Source organism: Zosterops lateralis (genome assembly GCF_965231275.1).
Source record: "Zosterops lateralis genome assembly, chromosome: 6".
NCBI classification, from domain to species: Eukaryota; Metazoa; Chordata; class Aves; order Passeriformes; family Zosteropidae; genus Zosterops; species Zosterops lateralis.
This window is the reverse complement of record NC_139761.1, coordinates 23,566,309-23,581,953: the sequence shown is the minus strand read 5'-3', so window position 1 is coordinate 23,581,953 and position 15,645 is coordinate 23,566,309. Positions and strand designations below refer to the sequence as shown.

General features: G+C 39.8%; 1 protein-coding gene across 1 annotated transcript; it reads left to right on the top strand.

Moving 5' to 3' along the window:
* Positions 1–794: 794 nt before the first annotated feature.
* On the top strand, positions 795–10,728 carry PNN (pinin, desmosome associated protein). The gene is made up of 9 exons (XM_083862574.1): positions 795–937; positions 1,217–1,288; positions 1,931–1,999; positions 3,099–3,171; positions 3,253–3,347; positions 5,271–5,352; positions 6,930–7,085; positions 7,168–7,306; positions 8,335–10,728. Exons 1-9 carry the CDS (start codon positions 825–827, stop codon positions 9,618–9,620), a joined length of 2,085 nt encoding a protein of 694 aa, XP_083718700.1. The 5' UTR covers positions 795–824; the 3' UTR covers positions 9,621–10,728.
* The last annotated feature ends 4,917 nt before the right edge of the window (positions 10,729–15,645 follow it).

Here is a 15,645-nt window from a genome sequence, read left to right as displayed (position 1 = left end):
AATCGGGCGGTGCCGGCAGCCCAGGCTCCTGAGGGAGGGCCGGAGCCGGGGATCAAACGCGCCCCTCCTGCGGACCCGCCCCGCCCGCCCTGCGGCCGGAGCCCGGCGGAGCGCGCCTCACTGCCCGCAAGGCAGCCTCGTGCCCTGCCCGCCGCGGGGCGTCACACAGCGGCCTCGGCTGCGGCCGGGGAAGAGCGTGGGTTAAAGCCTCGCCGCCGCCCCGGGCGCCACGACTAACGCGCCCTGCGGAGCTTCCCCGCCACACCGCTCCGGGCGGGCTGTGAGGGCAGGGCCACCCCAGCCCGCGTCAAGTAACACCCCCGTCTATTGGCTCGCCGGGCACAGCCGCCTCTGGTAGCGCAGCGGTGATTGGCCCTCGCACGAATCCCGAGCGTGCCGACTTTCGGCCCCATTGAGAGTGAGAAAGCAGGATGTGTCCCAGGTGGGCGGGAACAAGCGGCCTCGAATTGGTTTTCTGATTGGGCTACAAGGAAATGACGTTTGAGTTCTTATTAGCTCTGCTCATGTCACTCTGGCGACCCCTTTCATTGATTCGTCCAGCTAACGGGAAGAGCCTTCCGCTAGTTGGGCAGCCGGGATGCCACTCTGTCTCTGGGCTCTGTGATTGGTGAGGACTTTCGGCGAGCCATCCTGAGGGGCGTCCTCTTAACCCTCGTGCCCAGTGATTGGCTGTCAGAGGGGGCCACAGGAGCGCGATTGGCTGCGCCCTCCCTGCCCGCGGCCACCGGAGTGGGCGGGGCCTGTTCCCCCTGTTTCCCAGCGCTGCCTCGCGCGGGGCCCGGCCAGGCCGCGCGGCGGGCGGGATGGCGGTGGCGGTGCGCGCGCTGCAGGAGCAGCTGGAGAAAGCCAAGGAAAGCCTCAAGCACGTGGACGAGAATATCCGCAAGCTCACGGGCCGGGACCCCAATGACGTGAGGTGAGGCGGGGGGCGCTGGGCGCGCCGCTGTCCCGCGAAGGAAGGGCTGGGAAGGGGGGGGGGCGGTGCGCGCGTCGGGCCTGCAGGGAGGGCGGCGCGTCCCGTCCCTGCGCGGGCCCTGCCCGCCCCGCCGGCGCGGCGATGGGGGAGCTCTGCCCCTGGCGAGGGGCCACGGCCGCGGAGCGCGGGACGGGACGGCCGCGGGCCCGTTGGGCCGGGCGGGCGGCAGCGCCCCGGGGCCGGACAGGCACCACTAACAGCGCCCACCATCTCTTTCAGGCCCCCTCAAAACAGGCTGTTAGCCCTCACAGGCCCCGGTGGAGGTAGAGGGCGTGGGAGCTTATTGCTAAGGTAAGGAGAACGGTCGGTGTGGTTTCATCCATCCTTTCTGTGCCATTGCGCTGGGTGTCGTGTGTCCCACGTTTGCTTCCGCTGCTCGCTTTGAATGAGCACCAGAGCTGCCCTACAGGGCTTGGGGGTTAAATTTAAAGCGCCTTTTCATGGCGAGTTGCAAGAAGTTTAAATGGATGGTTTTCCCCGACCTTCTCAGCTGTTAGGCTGAAAAATAAAGGGAAACGTCAAAATTAAGGAGGGTATTGTGTGGTGGCTGAGACCTTGTCTTTGAAATAGTTCAAGATCGGTTTCTGAGTGATTAAAAAACTGGTAGGTGCTCCAGGAGGGATTTTAAAATATGTGTGGATAAAACCACATCCTAAAAGTTACTGCAGATAAGATTATTTGAACACGGTGGGATGCTTGTTTCAGTGTAGCTAGTTAGTTAAATAAGTGCAGAAATTCAAGGTGAAATTAGACAGTTCACTAGCAATGTGTTTGAACACTTCACTGCAGTACTAACAGTAAATGGTGAAAAAGCTGAGTAGAATTTAGGTTTAATCGTGACCATAAAGCCAAATTATAATTCAGCTGTGCAGACTTGAGATGGTCTGGGGATTAACCTCACTTCGTCTAAAACCGTAAGTGTTTTCTTTTCAGGCGTGGATTCTCGGATAGTGGAGGAGGACCCCCAGCCAAACAGAGGGATCTTGAAGGTGCATCCAGTAGGTGAGTGCAAAAACTGATGTAGCCAACTTGCTTTTCTGAAAGAGAATTTGTAACCAAAAACTGGTAAAAACTGCGGACTTTCACTGTTTTCTTTGGAGGTTACTTATTCAAGACCTGTTGGGAACAATTTGGATGACAGCAAATCACTGTGGTGAAATCTTTTTCATACCTTAAAGCAACATAAAGATGGTAGCAGTGATATAAAGATATAGCAATACAAAGATACTTGGAATTTTCTGGTTTTATTTTGCATACAATTTGCTGTATTACATTTTCAGTAGTGACATTTGTTTGCAGTGAACACAAATTGAATTATGACTGAAACCTCCTGTTCAATAAATTTAATTCAGGCAATGTGACAATGAACTTGGGTTTTGAGCTTTCACATCTGTATGCAAATCCATTAGATGTGACTGATAGTGGTGAGCTTAAGTGCTGTGGGCCCTTATTGTGCAATGGTAGTTCTTGACCAAAGCAAAGCTTGCTTTGGAATGTTTGAGTTAGCAGAAAACGAAGCTGGGAAGCAGGAGAGTGCTGTGCCACAAAGCTGAAAATGAAGGCTGAAAATAAGTTCAACTTTAATTATTTATTTTAGGATTTAATTTATTTAAGTTATTTATTTTTATGTTGTTCTTTGTTAAAGCCTTAATTCATCCATGTCTCAAGTGGTAAACCCTCTTCCTTTCTCCCATAGGTTTTTGGCAGGTAACTTAAATAACATTTCCTGTTTAAGAAATTGTACCAACCTTTCCATGTCAATGCATTTAAATCTATCCGGTGATCCCTTTATACCAGTAGCTGTTTTAGAGGTTCTGGAAAAGCACAGACATTTAAAAGAATGAATTCCAAATGTATTTTAAGAAGTCAAATATGGTATTTGTGGAGTCTTCTGTTTTTATTACTCTCCAAGTTGTATTAAATTTTAAACTGTTCTGTTTCACTGATATTCGCCAACAGTAGACTCTGTAAAATGTTACTTACTGGTTGTTGGAACAATGGGGAGATTTTTACCAAAGTGTTGGTTCTTCTGACTAGACATGCTTTTATTTTTCTCATGCTGGAAGAGATTCCCTCTAATGACCACTGACTTCTTCCTCAGGCTGGGTGGAGAACGTCGGACAAGAAGAGAATCACGCCAAGAAAGCGACGCAGAGGACGATGATATTAAAAAGGTAATATATAGTAAATGGAGCTGTGCAGAAAGAAAGCTACCTGCAACGTGATGAACAAAGTCATTTGTTTTTCTGTTGTAGCCAGCGTTGCCATCTTCTGTTGTTGCTACCTCCAAAGAGCGAACACGTCGAGACCTTATACAAGATCAAAATATGGATGAGAAAGGAAAACAAAGGTATGTGGAAATCTTTCACACTAACGTAATACTTTCTGCCATAGAAAGTAGCTTCCGATTTAAAAGGCATTGCACACAAGCTGTTGTGCATCAAAGATTATGTTGAAGAATTACCATTACAATGTGAAATTTAATTTAAAAAGTGTTCTCTGAAAATACTGCACAAGCAGCAACATGTGCATTGTTTGCCTAACTGACACAGATTTTACTTTTCAGGCCACCTGCAAGAACAGGTTTGCTAGTGCTGTTTTAACGTAATTTGAGTGAGACAGAAATATCTGTAGCTTCATTGGTTGCTTATTGTCTTGGATTATTACAGCTGCCTTGGCTCATCACTTATTTTGTTGGTTGAAGGAGAGGTTTGGGTATAGTTCCTCATTCCTTCTGCCTCGTTTTTTTAAGTGAAGTAGTTCCATCATGGTTTTTTTTCTTGTACTACTTTGACGACTTCTTGTGTGTAGAGCCTTGCATTCGTTTCGCCTGCTGCATTTTCCATTCCTCCTGTGTACATCTCCTTTTTCTCTCCTTTTTCCTATATTTTATTTTTCTCAGGGCTGTTAAAATTCTAGCTGAAATGCAGCCCTATTGGTAAGAGGTGTTGGAAAATCAAGAGGTTAAACACAGTTGCAAATTTGGACTCCGTCCACTTCAGACTGCAAGGCACTGGTGCAATAATAATTACATCTCAAATAGAAGAATTAGAGTTAAGGAATAAGGAGCTACAGAAAGCTTCTCTGATTGAGTCCCTACAGATCAACTGGCACAGAAAACTGGCACTTTGCTTGCTTCTTTAGTTATAACCCCACTTAGAGTCTGCTCTTGCTTCCATTACTTAGATTCTAATTCCTTCTTTCACAGAGAGACTTCCAAATTTCTTACTGAACTTCCTAGAGCTTCAGGCACTAAAAGCTTGTTCCCTCAGAATTGTAGTTTTACTGCTTTTCAGTTCAGTGGTCTCTAGGGAGATGAGAAAACCAATACTAGTCTCTCTGAATTGTGATGGAAGGAGGTTCTTCAAGAGGACAACATCCACTGAGCTCCTGATTTTGCTCAGTGTCTTTTGGGATGTCATTCATATGCAAGTGCATTTTCAGTGATCTCTGCTTCCAATTTTTTATCTGTTTCTATTATTTAATATACTTTTACCTTTCCATGTGAGGTTCATGCCACTGTAATAGAGTGGTACTTAGGGAGAAAGTAGCATTTCCTTTCTCACTTAATTAAGTAAAGGTTCAAGGCAAATAAACAGAGTCTGCATCATGTTGAAAGATTTAATTTGGGATCGAATGAAAAGAAATTGAAGGAGAAAGTCAAGAAAATAGTTCTTGCTCAGAAGAAGGGAATTAGTTGAAGAATTTTACTTCTTTTTTCTCAAAACAACACTTAATTGGAGAGCAGTTCTGGTTTCATCCCCCAGTACAGTGTCTCATTGTTGGGCAACTGATAGATAAGCTTTCACTCCCTTGTGGCTCCATTTCTCCTTAATGGTCTAAGCAGATTGTGGAGAGGGGATTGTAGGCTTTTTAGAAAACTCAGTTTGCTCCCTTATTGATAACTCACACTGTATTTACTTGACTCTTTTTTTCTTTGGTAACTTCTGCTTTAAGATTTTTAAAAACTGTTTCCTTAGCATTATTATTTCCAGATGAAAAATGTGCAGGCTTCCAGTTTTGCCAGTGCTAGCTGTTCTGTGTTTGGGTAAGAGCTGTGTCTTAAGCAAAATGATATGTCACTGTAAATTATATCCTGTACTGTTGGCACAGTCAGTATGTCTTCTATTGCTAATGGCCTTGGGTACTACTGAGCCTTTAAAAATAAGTATATTTGAGGTGAAAAATGTCTCTGATTATTTATACAAATTAAAATCTTAGTACTTGAACTGAATCTCAAATTTCTTTTTGTTGTGGGTTTGTTTTTTTTCAGGAATCGACGTATATTTGGCTTGTTGATGGGCACCCTTCAAAAATTTAAACAGGAGTCCACAGTTGCTATTGCTACTGAGAGGGTACTTACTTTAAATTCTATCAGATTGTAAATAATAAAGCAAAATTGTGTGGTTAAGTTATTTCAAGTAAAAATGAAAGTTCCCTACAGTGTAGGTTGCAGGTGCTGCGAATTGGTGGGAGTGCATGTAGGTGTTTGTTTGTCTTGATGCAGGGGATTGAGGGTGGGAGGCAGGAAAGAGGTTCTTACTATGACTTTATAACGCTTTGTGGAAACAGAAAGGCAATGTTAAATGGAATTTAATCAGGTAACTATTCAAGAGGGCTATTTCTGGAAATAATAGTGATGCAGTATTGCTGAAACAGTGCCTATCCTTGTGTGTTCCAGATGTTTAAATTATAACCAAGTATACAGAAATCTATGCTTGGTTAGGGTATCTGTTTAAAAATGTCTTTCCTGTTCCAGTAGAGATTAACAGAATTTCTAATTTTAATAAATAAATGTGTGATTGTACTGAAGCAAAAGCTTTGCATAGCTTAGTGATTACTTCAAAAAACTTGTATATGAGATGGTGGTAACTTTATTCCTAGTGTGCCCTTTAATTTGTGAAGGCTATGGTATTTGTTTACTGTTGCAGTAAATGAGTTATTCAGTTAACACTAATAACCTTTAGATTAAAAACAGTGTTTGAAAGTTTGAATTTCAGCAGTCCAGTTGAAGCAGATAGAAAGATTTAAAACGTTTTCTGTATAGTCTCAGCAGAGATGACTCACACTGCTGGTATTGATTACTTTCAGATTCAGTATTTGGGTGGTTTACCTAACGTCCTGTGGCACATAAGACCAAAGTTCACTTTTGCCTGCTTGCATTAGAACAAAAAGCTATTTATCAGGATGGTCTAGAAACATAGAGTCCCTATCTAATTTATAGTAGTATGTGCTTGCACAAAGAGGCTTTGAGGAGATACTGCTCCTCGCAAAATTTTTCTGAGAATCTGTATGGAGATTTTTTTTTTGTTCATACATATACACTCTATAAATTGAAGTTGAGGCCTGAGGAGTTTTACAATACAGCTATTTTGTTCTCTAGACAGTAAATTCTGTATTTTTATTGACAATTATTGTACAATCTAAGCACATGACAGTCTAGGGCATACAAATAGCATTCCTGGATAGTAGTAATATATCAAATTAGCAATTAATATACTGGAAGTGTTCACAGTCTAATTTTTGTTGGTCGCAAACACCAGTCTGCAGTCCTTCGTTTGTTTCTAGAGGAGTTGACTTCTTTCTCTCCCAATTTACCTGATTTCCCTGATACCTCAAACACACTATTTATTTTTCTGCAATTGGGGAAAAAACCCTCAACTTGTTGAAGCCTGTATTGAAAAGTCCAAACTGAAAGATAGTAAAGGAATTCACAGGCCCCCATAACTCTATAATTAAACCAACAAAAAATTAAGTGCCTGCAGGCAGTGACACTCTTTTCTTCCATTAGCTGTAGTTTAGGAGGTATTTCCTAATGTCTTTTTTGGAGTGTCTTCAATGGTGTAAATAATGGAAATTTTTTAAGTGAATCAAACTATAACACTTCCTCTTGATGTAGAAAAAAATTAAGATGCTATTTCATTTATTTTAGCAAAAGAGACGACAAGAAATTGAACAAAAACTTGAAGTGCAGGCAGAGGAAGAGAGAAAACAAGTTGAAAATGAGAGGCGAGAACTGTTTGAAGAAAGACGTGCTAAACAGACTGAGCTGCGGTTATTGGAGCAAAAGGTTGAACTTGCTCAGTTGGTGAGTTTTTGTTTTGTTCTTGATCTTTTTCTTGTTTAAACTGTTCTTGTGTATCTCACGGTTATTTTCTTTCATTTCTCAGCAAGAAGAATGGAATGAACATAATGCTAAAATAATTAAATACATAAGAACAAGGACAAAACCTCATTTATTCTACATACCTGGCAGAATGTGTCCTGCTACGCAGAAGCTGATGGAAGAGTCACAGAAAAAGATGAATGGTAAGTGGGTTTTGTGATACAAAGGTCCTTGTTCTTGCTTCCCTTTGTTTTCCATACAAATTTCTTTTAAGTATATGCTTAAATACATGAATTTCATGTTTAGGACAAGCTATATTCTTACACGGGTGTTCATCGTAAGTTGATATTACTCTTTTTTTATAAGTGACTTATTTTTCATATTGAATGAGATTTGATTCTCTTACAAGAAATCAAAATATGTGTAGGCATAATTTCAGAAATATGCATTTAAAACAGTCCTTTATTAGCTTTAGTACCTGGATGTATCCAAATGCAGCAACTTCATTTTTAAAACGGCAGATTCTGTGAAGACCCAAGGAACTGCAGGTGTTTACAAAGCATTTGAGAAGTATTTTCTTAAGCATAGCATTAGAAATTTATGATGATTTTTTTTAATCTCAATGTGTGTTCATTTCTATTTCACAGGATGACTATATTTTTCTTTTGGAAAACAATTTAAAATGCTCCAATTGATGGTAGTCCTACTGTTCTTTTTTATTAAACTAAGAATGCGTTGGTTTGTTTTTTTTCTTAGGAGCTTTTCTTCATTTTATGGGGTTGGGGGATAAAAGAAGGAAGCTCACCTGTCTGTCTGTCACCAGTATCCTGTAGGATAGCCTACAATAATTAAGCTTTCTAAATACGTAGCTAGCTTTTTGCTTATTTTTACTGTCTTTTGTTTACCTTAGGAAGTATAACCTTAATAGATAAATACCAAGAAATTAAGGTATTATTTTGATATACTGTTGGTTGGTTTAATTTTAATGAAGTCAAAAAGTTTTTGTTAGCTTCGATTTAAGGCTTTACTGTTCTAATATTCAGCTGAGCTTATTCTCCCCTTTGCTTTGTTTTCTTAAGGTAATTAGCAGTCTTTTTCATTATGCATGAATGGCTTGCTACTTCAGAAAGAACAAGGTTGCAGTATTTATATGTTGATAACTTACTAGCTCATAAATAGACTTCAGTGTCTGTAGATTACCTTAACTATTATTTATGCATTTATTCTCTAGCCCTCTTTGAAAGCAGGAGAAATGAATTTGCAGAGCAGATTAACAAAATGGAGGCCAGGCCCAGAAGACAATCTGTGAAGGAAAAAGAACATCAGGAGGTGCAGAATGAAGAAAAGAAGGAAGAACAGAACAAGGAGCAGGAAGAGGGTAAGGTGGCTCAGCAGGTGGAAGAGATGGAGACAGGTAATCAGCACAATGATGTAGAAATGGAAGAGGTAGGGGAGGAAAAGGGAAAAATAGGTTCAGGTTCGGGACATAGCGATGCAGAAAAAGAACAGGAAGAGGATGAGCAGAAACATGACACAGAGATGAAAGTAGAAGAGCCTACTGAGGGGAGGGAGAATGACAAGCAGCAGGATGGTCAGCATGAGGAGGTCACAGTTGTAAAAGAGGAAAGTGAAAACATTCAGCCAGTGGATAATGAGCAGGATATGGCTGAAATGAATGAGGCAGATAGTGTAGAACCTGTAGAAAATGAAAATGGCAAAGAGATAGAACCAGAAACAGAGTGTGATGCTCAGCCAGAAAAATTGTCTAATGTTCCTTCTCCCAAGAAGGAGAAAGGTGTCAAAACAGAAAATAAAGCTGAACTTGAAGAAACACAGGAGAAAACACCTGAAGCTCCGACAGAATCTGTGGCTGAGGCTTTATCTCAGCCACAGTCTGTGCCCCTAGCACAGTCACCTCAGTTGTCTCAGTCCACTCAGGATACAGAGCCCCAGACAGACAAGGATGAAAATGCTGTGATGTCTGTAAAGGTGGTTGAAGCCCAGGCAGAGCAGAATCAGACACCGAGTGCAGAAAGTAAGAGTAAGACTAGGAGTAGAAGCAGGGGTAGGGCAGGGAACAAAACTGGTCATAACCGTAGCAGCAGCAGTAGTAGCAGTAGCACTTCAAGCAGTACTACCAGTGCAAGTAGTTCCAGTACTGGCAGCAGTACCAGTCGGAGCAGTTCCACCAGCAGCAGCACTACAAGTGGGAGTACAAGCAGGGACAGCAGCAGCAGTAGCTCGAGCAGCAGTGAAAGTAGAAGTCGAAGCCGAGGCAGAGGGCATAACAGAGATAGAAAACGCAGGAGGAGCACAGACAGGAAGCGAAGGGATGCTTCAGGAGTAGATAGAAGTCACAAGTCCTCAAAAGGTGGTAGTAGAGATACCAAAAGCTCAAAGGATAAAAGTTCGAGATCTGACAGAAAGAGATCTATATCAGAAAGTAGTCGGTCAGGCAAGAGAACTTCACGGAGTGAAAGAGACCGTAAATCAGACAGGAAAGACAAAAGGCGTTAACAGAAGAGACCAAGCTTCCTTAGCCTAATCTTTGCAGCAGAAGATTATTTGAGAGAAAGGATTCCTTGTAAGGAGGAAGAGAAGGCTGCCTTAAGAATTGCATGCTGTAAAAAATCTTTTGGAAAAATGCAGACTGTTTACCAGGCATTCTTGTACTTTTTACATAATTTTGTAAAAGGTTACTTACCAAAATTATGTGAAGTTCCTGAAAATGTAAAAATAAAAGATTAACACTCCTTTGCATCTTTTTTTTAAATATCCTGTACTCATTATGATCCTCTGTATATTTTAATAGGTAAACCTTTAAAGTAGATGTGATCATTTCTTCTGTATCATACACTCTTTTTTTTGTAGAAATAAATGTGCATTTTAAATAAATTGTTTGAGATGTCCTGTTGACATTTAAATTCCCCATTTTAGATTATATGTAGGAAGGCAGTATTGCAGGAAATATAAAATTTTGCCTTTCCCCTCTATTCCTTGCAAGAATGGGAATTTTAAGACCTAGTAAAGCAAATAATCTCTCCAGTGCTGGGTAGGAAGGCAAAGTAATTATTTGAATCTATACTTTTTGTTTTCTTCTGTAACTGCAAGCTTCTTAGTCAATTCTGTCTATCCTCCAGTTTTATAAAAATTTCCTATCCATAGGCAAGCAGTGATTAAAATGGGAATGTTAACACTGGCCAAGATAGCTCAAGTCAGTCTGGAAAACCACTCTTTACCTGCTTTCTGCAGGAGCTTTAGTAGTATTTACATCTATGTTCTAGATATAGTTAATCTGTTCAATGATGATCCTTGTTTTGGTGGCCAGTGGAAGAAAGACTTCAGCTTGCTTCTCAACCAGGATTCTTTTCGTTTTAGTTGCAGACTAATCTTTGATCCCTTCATACCACTAGGAATAATTACATTGCAGTGTTGGAGTTACCTGGGACTACCTAATACTAATGTTGTGTGCGTGCAAGAATGCTTTCTGAATGTATTTAATAAAACTTAAGGTGGTGTAGTGTTATCTATGAAGGTGAATACTGGTTTTATATAATTTTGTATGGAAAACAACATCTGTTGCTTTGTTCTGTACAAGTGCAAATAAATGTGGCTTTGTAGACTACTTACTCTTGATGCCTGTGATCTTTTCTATTAACAGATGTATCACCTTAGTTTTTCTACATTTAAAATATGAATTGTAATTGCAGGTGGCAATACCTTACAAGCTCTGTATCCAAAATTATTCTTAAGGGCTTTAATTGTCTGCTAACTGAGTATGAAACTAGTGTTATAATCCATGCAGTCTTGACAGGAAGAAAATTGTGTTATCTGATATGCCAAATCACAGACCAGGAAATCCTAGAAGGATTTCAGGATGGAAGGACACGTAAGCTTGGTTTCGTGTACAAAATGCCATATACATCCCATTTTTCTAGAAGGTAGTTGCCAAGTTGTAGCTTGGAGTGTGTCATTTTTCATCTGAACTCAAGAGTAGTAACAGATTTATGTGTTCTGAATTGCTGAATGTCATTCTTAAAGAAATGTGTCTAGTAAGGGATGGAGTGCAGCACAAATAGGCAGTGGGAAAACCCAGGCTTCCCCTTTCTCAAGGAGTTCAGATTCTTCAGTGCATTTGCTACTTCAATATCCTATCTGCCTCTGCCTCTCTACAACAGAGTAATTTTTATTCTTGTCAGTAGTTTCCAACAATGTTTCCTTTCCTTCAGGGAATGTTGTGGTTTAATGTGCTGTCTTTTTTGAAGGACAAACAAGTTTAAATGCCTTATTGAAGATGTTAAACAATGTTCTACCAAAAAAACTTAGTACTGAATAACTGAGTAAGTGTTAGTGGTCTGCATGTTTTGATTAATTTCATGTTTTGAATTGCCTTTGGAAGCCATTTTAGTTTTTTCAATGAGTTACTCTTTTTTTGTAATATTGAATAATTTTAATGGTTCTGATTTTGAGCTTGTGTGATTCACTGTTGTGCATTTGCTGCACAGGTTTAAATGGCTGGCACTGGAGTCTCTGCAAATTTTCTGACCGCTGTTTCAGAGTAACATGTTAACAGGCTTTATGAAAACAGGATGGTGGGTCTGGTTGCTGAGCTAAGGACTGGATTGTTTCAGGTTGTTTCAGGTTATATTCCCAGCAGCAATGTATTTTTGACTGTGAAAATAGAGGAGCTTTGTTGCTGCATACAAAGCTGGTGATATAATTGATAGTTTAATGTTTGTTAGAAGAAACTTACTACCATTGTTAAGCAGTGCCATTAATTGTTAACATTCCTAGATCTAAGCAGCTCAGTGTAACATGAATGTCAGTGTGTGGTAACTTCCAAGTTTTCTAAAAGCTAAATACTCCAATCAATATTCCACTACAGAAATGGTGTAAGATGGTAGCGTACTATTAGCACCATAAAGCAGTAGTGTTTCTAGTAATTGTTACATTTTCCTTCAAGGTCCCCTCTATCCACAGTATCAGAGCTGTGGATAGGAATGAGACCATGAAAATAGCTGACAACTTCAAGACTAAATTTGATGGAAGAGTTTATATTTTCTGAGCATTTAGTGCAGATAGATTAGGGATAGGAAATTACTTAAACTATTTTCTTTTCCCTTCCCCACAAGGGTGAGTGGCGATCAAAGGAAAAATGCCTTGTTCTCTTTTCATTCAAGTAAAGTGGACAAAGGAACAATAGTTTTTCCCCTTTTCCAAGAATGAAGTAGAGATGCTTTATATGAGTAGGGAACATACCATGTCTGCTCTATGCTTGTCTTTTGAAGTGTTTCCATCACATGCCCCCTTCTAGCTTTAAGTATCATTTAAGAAGGCTATTGGTGGTTTGGTTGTTTTAGAACCTTGATACTATGCACTGACTATACCATTACTTGCTGGTTTTTTCTTCAGCCCTGATGCACAGATAGGCTGGAATTCTCCAAGAATCTGTTTTTCCACAATGCTCTACTTAGACTTCTTGTCAGAGCAGATGTTACACAGATTGTTCATTGAGTATAAGCTAAAACATGACTTTGGATTAAAGGCATACCTCATTCCTGGTCTTTAGGGGGATGTTTTTTGCTTGGAACAGCTTCTTTATATTTTATTCAACGGAAACCTGAACATAATTTTTCTGCAGACAGTAGGTATTAGAGAACTGAACAATGCCCCTCCAGCAAAATTAATTTCAAAACCAATACATTTACAAATAGATTGCTGGAACATCTTTGATTTCTCAGGAAAGTAATGGTCTTGTGATTCGGCCCCACATATAAGATTCAGGTTCAGCTGTTGATTTTATAGCAATCACTGTGGTACAACAGGGTAAACGCATGCATTCAATGTACATCCGAGATCTTCAAAATGAGTTTGCCTGGTCAAAGAAGAATTTCTCTGAGACTACATATATTTATGATGGGATCAAATGCTGCAGCAGTGGTGCATTAGTAATATATAGAGATCTGTGTTATGGAGGATATTGTCTTGATTTTTTTTTTTTTTCTCCTGGTTCAGGCAGTTTTTATTAGGTGAGAGTATTCTATAATATGGCAAAATGTGGGGTGTTCAAAGCTTGGAAATGTGTTCTCAAGATTCAAAGTAAGAAAAATCATGTCTTCCATGATTTTTTTGAAATGCACTGTCAGTTATTATGTTTGTAACTTTCTTGTAATAGAGAAGCAATAGTGGCTTTTTTGCTACTTGTTACCCTGGTCTAAAAAGTTTAGGTCTGGCTGGTGAATGACTGTTACCTACTTAGATTTGTCTAACTGGAAGAGTGAATTAGTATTAGTTACATAATTTTCTTCCTTTGACTTATTTCTTAAAAGATACTTGTTTAAAGAAACAAAATTTTTCTGGCATGACATTTGATTCAATGTAAAAGTCAATTTGCATTTTCCAAACATCTAACGTCAAGAGAACTATATTGTTAAAAGTGCTTTAGCCATGGACTGTATTATTCCACATACTGTGCAATATTCTACACCATGAAACTCTACATTCTGTTTGGAGCCCTTTGCTGCTATCAAAACAGTATAGCCAAAGCTGTATATCCTCTTCTTACTATAAAATAGGGGAACTTGTATCAACTTCTGAAAGGCTTTGATCTTTATTATCAATGCAGATACTAAATAGTCTAGGAAATACAAAATGCAATATCTTCACTTCTATAAAGCCATGTCTTAAAAGAGCCATCCAGTGTGCCATACTACTCAGATTATTTCAATTACTCCATTAATTCTGATCTTTCTTTGAATTCTAGTATGCTTTGAGAGATGTCTGCCTTTCTACTTCAGTAGTTTCAGTTACTAAGGTGTCATTGCAAATAAAAATAGTTCCATTCTAATGAAAGTTATTGTAAATAGATCTTTTTCATTATTGTTTGTTTTTGCATGTGCAATAGTTCTGCAGAACAGAAATTAACCGAAGTCTCACTCTATCTGCTTTAAAGCTTTCAACTTTGTCCTTTGGAATCTAGCTATAATAAACTCCATGAATCTTTGACTTCAGTTCAAAGGTGATTACAAGTCATGCTTGATAGCCTATGCTATGTATAGGATTTGGACCCAAAGGAAAAGAATATTTGGTATGAATATGATTTATTATTGAAGTTACTAGAAGAACAAAGAACAGAGATCAGAGCAGTGTTTGTTAGCATTTAACCTTTGAAGAATGCTTGTAGTGGCTAAGCAACACAATGAGCAGTTACCTCCATGCAAAGACTTGGACTAAGTTTGGTATCTATATGAAACTGAAGTCAGTGCCATTTTCAGAGTTATTTTCACAAATACAGTAATATTGTACAGACCTCAAGATGTGGGTCTGATTGTTCTCCCTCACAAACCTACTTAAGTATGTAAATTTAGATGTCAGAATACCTCACTTTTCCATTTTTAGGTAAATGGGCTCCATGTTGCCAGGCTCAAAAAAAGACTGTTAACCTTTCTAGGCCCATTGTTAGGCTTTGCTCCATGTTCTCTGTTTGGTGTGCAACACTGTAAAAGACTTCTGACCAGTTGGATAAAAATGTCCTTTTTTTCCTTTTTTTCCTTTTTTTTCCCCTTTCTTCTTTTTTAAATTTGAAAAATTCAGTATATAGATGAGTCTTTCCAATATAAATTGCTTGTATATTCCTTCTCACCAATCTGTTTTGTAGAGCCTTGGGAATGAAAAAAAAGTGGCAGCATTAAAGTTAGTCAGGAGTGACAAGGGGTGCTGTCTGCAGTGCATTCCTTGGTGCTCTCCGGTGGATTACCTAACAGCAGAGACAGCTGGTATAACAGGTCATAGGATAGGCTGCCTGACTGTCAGGTCATGTGGCAAAGGAAGGGGCCAAAGTGTTAGATTGCAAGTGGGGGGCATATCTCTGTGAAGGTTTTGTTTGCAGGCCACCGCTGGCTAAGGTGACCCTGGCTCACTTTGTGCCCTTTTTTGCTGGCTCTGTAGATCAGGCTAAGCACCAGTGTCTGGCAGACTCGAGATGTGGAGCAGAAGGAAGGGGAAACTATGCTGTAAGTAGGACTCAGCTTAGGTTTGTGGAAAGAGAATAGTGACCTCTGCATGAGTCATACTCAAGACTGAAGGAGGGGCAGGCTTATTAGGAACCATATGACTGTAAAGATCATGTTGGGAAGGAATGCAGATTCTTGGGGCGCTATCAAGAAGGCAGGGAGAAGAAGCTCCTTTATGCAGGACAGTGGGAAAGGAAAAGTGAAACTTTTTTTCATAGGTTAACAAGATATATTGTGTTTAGGTCACAAAAGAAGTGTGGGACAATATGAAACCTTTGAAGCAAAGCCTGCTTCTGATGCAAAAAAAGAAGATGAAGGCTTTTTTTTTTTTTTTTTTTTTTTTTTTTTTTTTTTTTTTTTAGAAATCACATGTAAAAGACAATGAGTACAAAATTTAGGGGAGATTCTGATTAGACTGAATAGGAAAATATTTCACAGTGAGAGCAATTTACCATTGGAACAATCTCCCCATAAAGTGATGGATGCCCAAATGTTCTGACACTTCTAAGATTCATGTGGACCATCTTAGA